This window comes from Limulus polyphemus, unplaced genomic scaffold (genome assembly GCF_000517525.1).
Source record: "Limulus polyphemus unplaced genomic scaffold, Limulus_polyphemus-2.1.2 Scaffold2380, whole genome shotgun sequence".
Classification (NCBI taxonomy): domain Eukaryota; kingdom Metazoa; phylum Arthropoda; class Merostomata; order Xiphosura; family Limulidae; genus Limulus; species Limulus polyphemus.
The window spans coordinates 119,375-129,651 of NW_013667990.1; the positions used below are offsets into that span (position 1 = coordinate 119,375).

General features: G+C 32.4%; 1 protein-coding gene across 1 annotated transcript in view; it reads right to left on the reverse strand.

Annotated features, from left to right (window-relative positions):
- LOC106466788 (inactive tyrosine-protein kinase transmembrane receptor ROR1-like) overlaps positions 1–9,606 on the reverse strand; it is a 12,138-nt gene extending 2,532 nt beyond the window's left edge. The window contains exons 1-3 of the mRNA XM_022394870.1: positions 9,458–9,606; positions 6,999–7,465; positions 4,033–4,266 (exon numbers count right to left, since the gene is read on the reverse strand). Of these exons, the coding sequence (XP_022250578.1) occupies positions 4,033–4,266; positions 6,999–7,465; positions 9,458–9,549 (793 nt within the window). The 5' untranslated portion in view covers positions 9,550–9,606. The remainder of the gene's footprint in view (positions 1–4,032; positions 4,267–6,998; positions 7,466–9,457) is intronic.
- Positions 9,607–10,277: the final 671 nt, after the last annotated feature.

The following is a 10,277-nucleotide window of genomic DNA, read 5'->3' on the forward strand; positions in this document are numbered from 1 at the left end:
CATCATCAGGTACCTGATGATGACAAAACCTTGTCGAAACGTTGTACATTTGCTGTCATGTTAAACTTATATTAAAGTTTTTCTTCATTACCCATTTAAGCCGTCTCCAGCCATTATTAATCTCAAAGTGGGTTCCTCGTCACCAAACTAGACTCAGTTCAAAATCATTTTCAGAGTGAACAGGTAGAATAATGAACAAGAAGCCATGCATCTTGCTCCCCATTTAAAAGGACCAGCTTTTTAAGTAGCCTTCCAGCAGAGAGAGTTGTAACAGCTATCTAGCATTGGTAACTGAATTATTCAACTGGTTTGTAGTGTCACACCAGAAAGATGTATCCAGAGCAAAGTTCCAGTACAGGGTATGGAGGAAAGAAGAGACATTAGTCAAAAATGCAGATCTGGAAAGACTTACCTAATTATCTTATCTGGACACTCCTTGTGAAATGATGAATTCATTGGCACATGACAAACTTATGGATCCAATAACAGGTGAGGATATGAGAATTAGGATGAAGCAAATTAGGTGTATATCCTTAAAGGAAACTCTGCAGTTGGAAATGGAATTAGAATCCATTAAAGTCACAGATAAACAGCTAAAAACATCATCTCGAAGTTACTGGATCATTAGAGCCTGTAGTACTGAGACATCAACTTCCCCTAAAAATAATCTAGAAGAATTGAAAAATTAATCAGACAGCAAGTTAAACAGAATGGAGGAAATAAACCACAAGACAAGAGACATTTCTTATAGATGTAGAAAATCTGGCCATTACAGCCAAGACTGTCAGGAATCAACAGCTGTTAAGTCAGGGAAACAGAGCGAAACCAGATCAAAGGAACAACAAAAAGTTAACCAGACATCAGGAAAACAAGAATTAGTTTGATTTATGAGGTAAAGTTCAGTTGGAAATACTGCATCTGTCCCAAATATTAAAGAAGTTCATTATTTGAGTAAAATCATCCAGAAGTCCATGGGTTTATTGATGGAAAACACTGCAGTATGATGAATGACACTGATTCTACAGCTTCAATTGTTCAACCTGATTTGTTAATGAAAAATGGAAACTTGCCTCGAGAAATAAAGAATGAAGAGTGATTGATACGAAAAGCTGGTGGACATAAGGTTCTAGCAAAAGGGAAATTGGAAGTTATCCTTACTCTTGGAAGCTTCTCTACATCTCATGATGTGTGGACAATCACCATAGAAGAAGAATGCATATTTGGAACTGACTTCATGTAGAGAAAAGAATGTAAGTTTTGGCTAGCTTCATAGTCAGTGACCAGAATATCCTTGTGCACTACATAACAATTATTATCCAGGATGTTGAACTTCTAGTGGAGACAAGTATGGTGGTCATTGCATGACCAAGAAATACAATACTTATACTACAATGTGTTAATGATAAATTTCCATCTAGTGAATTGGCCACAATAGAACCAAACTCTTCAACATGTCCAGATGGATTAATGGTCTGAAGATCTCTCATGGATGCGAAGAATAAAGATGTTATACATGACTTTACTTGGGAAAATTTAAATCAGTTTGTGATAAATAAAAAGGTAGTTATGATGTAAGTACCGATAAAACATAAAACTGGATTTCGTTGACATGATATGCTATAGCTGAACAGTTCTTATCACAAGAAAGGACAAACTCCAAACTTAAGCAGGTGTTGGGAAGGACCATATGCTGTACTGAAAAAAATTAATGATGTGGTGTACAGAATTCAGAAAGATAGGCAATCCGTGTCAAAGGTCATCCACTGTGATCACCTTTGGAAGTGCATCAGTGAAAGAATGGTCGACTAGGTAACTCTAAAGAAGAACTTGTCAGCAAAACCTCTTGTGGTGGAGACCAGAATTCTTGTTGAGACTACTTCCAATGGATCATCAAGGATGCAGTCACCAGTAAATTCACTCAACCACTTGGATGAACTCCCTCAGCAACAGGATGGCCAATGACAAGAATCAAAATGCCATCCAATTTGTATGTAATGGGCCTCAGAAAAGAAAATCACTAAAAAGACTTGGAGAGTGGACAGTTAAGTGTAGTATTTTAGTTTTTGCACTGAAATTTTTCAAAAGTCTTCACAATCCAGGAAGGGGCAGTGTTATAACTATATTTTTATTGTTGTGACTTAGGTGTTAGATAGAAAGAGCTACAGGTCATAATGATAATATTAAATTAACCCTTGAAAGTTCTAAGGCTTTGGCATCAAACTTGCTAGTAAATTCTGAAGTAGATTACAAATATGAGGTTTTGTAAAGAATTAAAAAAAGACAGTTGAGAAGATAACAGAGTTGTTTCTAGCTGATAGAGTAAATCAGTCAGTGTGTTTTGCAATCCAGCCGTGAAGTAGTACATGTAAGTTTATTCATTATGTTAATGTACTGCAGTTAACGTCATTTCTAAATATGGCCTAGAAGTTTCACAATGTTTAAGCTTGCAAAAAAATTAAGGAAAAAATAAACTAATCTGTTATCATTTACATAAACTGCAAGGAATTATTTATGCCAGGTAATTTAAAAGAACCCACCAATAAAGAACAATGTTGCAACAAAATTATGTGCATAGTCCAGGGCAAAATATTTAGTGCTGCTTGAGTTTAGAGCAAATAGTTTAGTGGCTTATTAATTGCAATCAGCTGAGCTACCAAGCAATCTTTCATTTCAAAAATTTAAATATATTTCTTGAATAGCAATAATAGTTACAGTTCTTACATGAAAACAGATATTCAACAACAAAAGAAACTTTTGAACATTACATTTTACATTATGGATACGTGTACTTTAGTGACTGGTAACTTTTATATAATATAAAACTTGAGGGACAACAAGCTTAACAATTTAGAGTTTAGCTAGTTGAAGCAGTATCTTTCTTCTGTGCATACTCCAAAGCCCAAGAAAGCACTAAACTCCTAATTAAAGATGCATAAAGAATCATAAACAATGGAACTTCATTATAAATACAACCATGTAGTCTGTCCCATCCACTGAACTAAACTTTAAAATGAAAATAACATACTCAAAGTGAGCCCTTATCATTCAAATACTTATCAAACCTTTCTTTAACTCTCTTAACTGCATCCACCACACCTGAGGCAACCTATTCCAAAAGCCAAACATCCTATTGGAAAAATAAAGCTGTCTTAGCTGAAGATGACTATTACTATGCCAAGATAAATTTTTGTATCTCCTCGTCCTACCATTCTCAAGAGAAAATGATGCATAAAAACTATAAATTTCCTTAACAATCATAAACACCTCAATCAGATCCTCTCTAACTCTTTTTTTTTTTCAAGTGAAAACAAATCCAGAGATCTTAACCTATCTTTATATGTCAATCTTTCCATCACAGGTATCATCCTTCTATCCTTCCTCTAAACCCCTTTCCAACAAATCACAGTCCTTCCTAAGATAAGGAGCCCAAGACTGAATACAATGCTTCAAATATAGCCTAACCAATGAAACCAATACAATGAAATTACAATCTGTTTAAACTTATATTATTTCTCTCTTGACAACATTCTTACAATTCTCACCTACAATGATATATATATATATATATATAAAATCACTTAAGCCTTTACCTTAGACTAAAATTGCAAATACAGATCACTGTAAACATGTATGTAACAGTAAGTAATAAATACTTAACAGTATTTTTTATAACCTGTTTTATCATTGGGCAGGGTTTTTAACATTATTTGGTAAAAATAATGCCAAGTTTATCCCACATAACTTTTAACAAATTATTTTTTCTATCATGGTTTCTATAGCCAGTCTACATTCTTTTTATACAGGTTCACAAACAACATATTTCTTGAAGCTTCATCATTATATCATAATAATCCTTCTACATATTATATTATCACTGTGCTTAGCAGCTCCCTCTAGCAAAAATCTACACTAAAATATGAAAAACATGGCTTACAACAATATAAAACACATATTGAATAGTTTATAATAAAAAAACAATTAAAAGAAGTATAATGATATCAATGTTAAATTAAAAAAGCATTTACACTTTACCACATTTGGGTATTTCACACATCTCTTTCCGAGCCTGTGGATCTGCAACAAAACACCATGGTTGGCTCTCCATTCCACCAGGATTACGGCAGTAATTGTGACCGCCAATCAGTTCTGGGTAGTCTGAGGTGTGATAGAAAATCTGATGACTCCAGTGCTGGCACTCGTGACCAGAGACAGTTTGAGACATCACACCTCTATAGTCTTCTCCTGTTCCCACATAACAAGTATGTTCTAAAAGCCAAATCAAAATGTTAACTTCCTGAGACAGAAACTTAGAAAGTTATCAGAATAATTAAAGCATATGTAAAAGCAATGTGACAACTGGACTACCACTTGATCAATCAAGGTTTGTCTCAACCCACCAAAAACGATCAAACTTATGCAACAACAGTTTAAAATGATTAAAATTAACCACATCATCAGACAAACTAATGTGCTCTATTAGTTTATAAAACTAACAATAAAAAATGCTTTTTAAAAAACAAAACTGCATTTGTAATTCAAAACTTAAATCTGTTTCTCTAATACTCAAGAAAACACTGCCAATCATCTTATTTCAATATTAAAACAGATTAACCACTGAAAGACTTAAAAGTGCAACTAATTTTGAATATCTACAATAATGAGGTCTCCTATGATTCAATACTGTAGCGAAAATAAGCCCAAAACTTTAATAAGATCTCAATTAAATTACTTAAACAAATTAGTAGTCTATTTCTATCTAACATGCTGCTATATTTCCTGTATTGATTAAAGGCACTAAAACTATACACAATACTCCAACTGAGGTCATGCAAAAGTCTTATACAAATATTTTACAATTTATTGCCTCTACTACATCTGAAGGTAACCCATTCCAAAGGCCAACAACCTGGTTAAAAAATAAAACCGTCTTAGCTGAAGTTGACTCTTACCCTGCCAAAATTTCTATTTATGTCTTCTAATATTCTCAAAGATCTTAACTGTCCTCATATGACAATCTTTTCATTCCAGGTACCAATCCTAGTAGCCCTTTTCTAAACACTTTTCAATAATTCAATGTCCTTTCTAAGGTAAAGGGTCCAAAACTGAATACAGTAATCTAAATATGGCCTAACCAATGACCTATACAATGAAATTATAGCTTTTTTAAACTTATATTTAATAGTTCTGTAAATACAACATAAAATTCTATTCACCTTACCACTAGCAACAATGCATTGCTTGTATAGCTTAAGAGACTGATTAACCAGAACACCAAGAATCTTTTCTTCCATAACACTGCTAATGTTATTCCCATGAAGATGATATTTATAATCCAAATTATGATAACACACTTATTACCTTGCACTTATTATAGTTAAAAGCTGTCTGCTATTTATTCGCTCATCTTGTCAAATGATCTAAATCCTTTTGTAAAGCAGCAACATCTGCCTTACAGCCAACAATGCCCAAGACGTTAATATCAAACATAATATTACCAGATGACTAAGATCAAATCAGCTCAAACAGCCTGCTTCATGGTACCACCCCACCTTTTTTAACAGTTAAGATAGTACAATCAGACTCATATACATTCAAAACTACATGCAGTGACATATTAAAGTTTTTGCCACCCTTAGGCTCATTCAGAAGTGCTGCCCACATGCTCCTTGGACTGTACATAGTCTAAATCAAGAGCTATAAAATCTTTTAGGACAGTAGGGTCGAGAACAGAGATTTATTAGCAATAGCAAAGAGGTGAGGGGTGACAGAAAGAGAAGGGTTGTAAGTCTTATTTCTAACAAACTGTTATTAGTGTTGAGTTAGCTACATATTTGTATTAACTTCAGTATTTTCTTTTTAAGAAAATAATGCCACTAGAATTTCGCCACCTTAGGTCTGGGCCTAGTCAGCCTGTGTGTAAATACATCACTGACTGACTATGTGACACCCTAAGCTCCACAAAATGTCACATCATCAGTTAAGCCCTGTTAACAGAAAAAGTTAGCCAGTGTTTCTGACTTCTTTATATAAACCAACTAGTGCTGTGCCACTACAGGAGAGCAACTAACCAGGGCTCAGTAGTTCAGAATACACATTTGCCCAAAACATATAGAGAGGATGCTCTAAAAAATTTATTTGCTGCATGTGTATGGAGCCCTGCTTTATTTTCTTGTTTCCAGGCCCCAAAATTTGATAGCACACCACTGTTAGCAATCTGCCAAAAATTCATCAAGAGAAGCATAATAAATCAGACAGCAAGTTGGTCAAGTGTGAATATAAGTGAGGAGTTGGCTAAGCTTTTGGCCACAGTTCAAATGGGCAAGATTAGCACAGTTCAAAATTGGGTACATCCTACTTGTCTAGACCTTGTAACTAAGTGCAGAAATCTGTATTTAAACTTATAAAAAATTATATGAATAAAGATATATTCATATATCTCTAATATAATTTGATTTAGTTTTTTTATTATATTTGTATTTCACACTCATCTGCAGTCCTAAACTTTCATTTAAGCTAGATTTGAGTTTATTTTCATCTGTTACAAAGTTCACATGGAACTGAGAAGTGAATAATTTTGGTTGGCTAAGTCAACATTGCCCACAGTGAACAATATATGAATAAGGTGGTTAATACATTTTGGATACAAATACTACCAATACTTTAAACCAATGATTTATCCACTTTAACCCTTTTCCCATTACATCTTGAATCTAACTGGCTGTCTGTGTGAGCTACTCATCTCTTTTTCAGCCTTACACAACATATGCCATGGAATTCATATTCAAATTAAAGTGGGATGAACCCATTAAAAAATGAGGAATGTGCTTTCTGAATACGTTTGGTAACTGTGTGTGTTTACAGATATAATTATTTAAAGTTGGATTAAAACAAATCATAAGTCATACACAACACATATACTATACAGACATTAGAAGCTATCTTTAGAGTAGAATGGTATATAGTCACAACACACAAGGTGCTTTGAGATTAATACTTACCATCATTTTTTTGAATAGAATTAGGAACTCCAAGTCTCATGCAAGTTAGACTTGTTTCTGAACCAAATGGAGCCAAATCTTCACATGCTGGAAGTATATTTTGCAGACCAATAAGAGGATGTCGTTTAGCAATAGAATATTCTAAACGACAAATACTCTTTTCTAATACTTCACATTCATCTCGGCAGACCTCACGTGGCTTCGGAGTTGATGAATTTTCCTCACACAGAGGAAAAGCATAGTAGCAAAGGGAAGGAATAGCAAACTTGTGACACTCTGATGAAACATCTTGAGAAGAAGCAATCACTGAAAAAGCTGCTGCTAACTTTTTTTCCAAAATTCCCTGGCTGTGAATTGAACTTAAAAAGACTGTTTTGTTTGCAAGTAGCTTTGAACATGTAGCACCATGGTAAACCTGGCACATTCCTGTGTTAAGTTTGCCATTTTCTTTGCCAAGATCAGGAAAACTGTGACAAATAAAAACAATGAATGAATGAATGTACAGCTAGGTACATGCAGTTTAAAAAATATATTCTACCTTAACTGTTCAATAGCAAATGCAATTTTTATATTCATTAAGTAAGAAATAAGAGACTAAAACAATAGAATGTATGTTAACCTCAATATTTATTTATTTATGAGAAAAATTCAAACTGATTAAGAAAGATTACTTTAACAGTGATAGGTGCAGAGCTTATCATACATATATTTGTTTCCAAAAAAATGTTCCGCTTCTACATTCATGATTACCAACAAATTTCCAAATAGTTTAATCTTTCATAAAAGCAAGTGATTAGCATTGCATTATCATTATGTCTTTTGTGATTCATCACTGTTCTCTGAATTAAGAATAATAACTACTTGTTTTTGAAGAGCTACAATGGTTCAATTAATTGCTTCTCTCTGTGTATTTTATTTCTAATACTTGACAAAACTTGCATGACTACTCATTAACATATACGTGACATTTTCTTACAAACTATTACACTAATATCTTCTGTTTAATTATGTATTTATTCGTATAGTTTTCTTTGACTATGTGCATAACAAAGCCTATGTATATGTATAATTATTATGGACATAGTTATTCACCCACAATACTATATATTACACGTTCTATTTATACAAAAAACTATCCATTGATATTATAATTTGTCTTAACTTATTAGCATTCTCTTCCTTTAAAGCATGAAAAATATTTTAAGAAAAGTAGTTAGTGATTACAGAAAATTTCACATAAGAATTGTGATTATGACTGGTACAGTAAGTTGTATGATGAAACAGTATGAGGTTTATACAAATTTTATTTTTAAACCCTTTAATTATTAAAAAGATAGTTTGAATTTATATAGTACAATAATTTATTTTCTTTATAATAAAATCATAAGAGCTATTTAAAAACTATGAACCATAAACTTAACATATGTATTAACATTAGTTACATTATAACTAGAAAACAACAATTTCATTCAATAAGTAATAAATATAAAAGTCACACACACACACACACACATATATACTTAATTGCTTAAATAAATAATGTATATGATGGCAGTTTTAAACACTAAATTCTCTATATTAAACATAATTTATACAAACATGCTATTTTGGATTATAAACAAAATTAATTTATATTTAATTTTGACTTTTTAGACCAATATTTCTAAACTTTTGATACAACTTACAAATTATTTTTATACCTATTTTAACGTTAATTATTCATATCAGTATTCACTCTATTTTATTATAAGTGTACAAAAAATATGAGTTTCTTTTTTCCTGAAATGTAACTTAGTTAGAAAATATATCAAGCTTAAGAACAGAAAAAAAAACCATTTCATATCAATCGGCCTTATGTGATATTCATTTTTCACTAGATGATGCAAGTTTCTCCAAAATAACGTAACTACGAATGTACAGAAAACGAAACAAATATCTTAACAATGTACTTGGTGTAATATAGAGGGAAGCAAATAGGAATCTGATGCACATGCAACATTAAGTTTGCTATTACTTTGTACTAGAACTACCAACGTTTATTTATGCTCATTAATCATTACAGAAGTTGCTCCATTTTCACGTCGGGTGAATCTGTTGCACATCTATATAACCCAGTCGACAACATGTTACAGCATAGATAATCGGGCTGCAGAAAAAAACTTACCAAACTTAACTTAGACTACACTTTTTATTTATAACTTAAGTAGAATAGTATTACTAGCATAGTAACTTTAAAATATGCAAGTCTAAAACTGTAAAAGGCTAAATCATAAGATCAAAGTTTCAGTGCAGAACTATTAAGTTTCGAATTTGTTTTCTTAAGTTTCTATAACTTTTCCGACCGAGTTTAACAGTTTACTTTATGTCTATACAGTATAATGACTAAACACAACTTTCAAGTTGGGACGTGTTTCTACTTTCAAGACGGTAGTGTAGATAAACTTATAACAAAATCAAACCTGTTTGGAATTTTCGATGCCCTGATGGTATTTTCAGTCTGTGCAGTAATGACAACAATGAGAGTTAAAAGTAATGCTACTCCGGTTGCCATGATGAAGCCAAATGCTATAGGGCGGAGAAGCTGTACAAAATATTTATGTATTGTAACGCCATCGGTTCTCACACATGGAGGTAGTCTAAGAAGGAGGTCGTTGCTCTTGGTAACTGGCGAACCGAAAATGCTTATAGTTGGGTGCGAACATGATTATGTTTCACTAAAGCGTTATAATCATATTCTAGAACCAATTTCGTGACCAAGCTTTTCATAGCTTATACATTTATTTGTTTTGTTTCAATGAAGGCTCATGTATTTCTGAGGTTAAAAGAAACAAAACAAAAATAACGTCATTTCAAGTGTTGCTTGAAGATTTAGAACTCGCTGAGATTTAGGGAAAGTCTCCTCTTACTGTAGGGGTGAGGAGGGTTAGGCATCTCCTGTGTAATACACTTATTATAAGTAATTATAAATTCAACAATTATTCAATTTTTCCTCTATTATATATGCACATATATTGCTTTAAACAGCACACACACACACACACACATATATATATGTGTGTGTGTGTGTATATATATATATATATATATATATATACATAATATAAAAATATAAAGTCAAAGTTTTCAACAATAATTCAAGTATCATCTGTTTTTCTAAAAAACTCTGTTACGTCTCTGGTCGTTGGTTAATTTTCAGTAGAAATTCTTTCCAAAAAAACTTCAGCGATACAAGTCCTTTCTTAAATAAAACTAGTTTATTCTTTCTCAGTTAAACTTTGC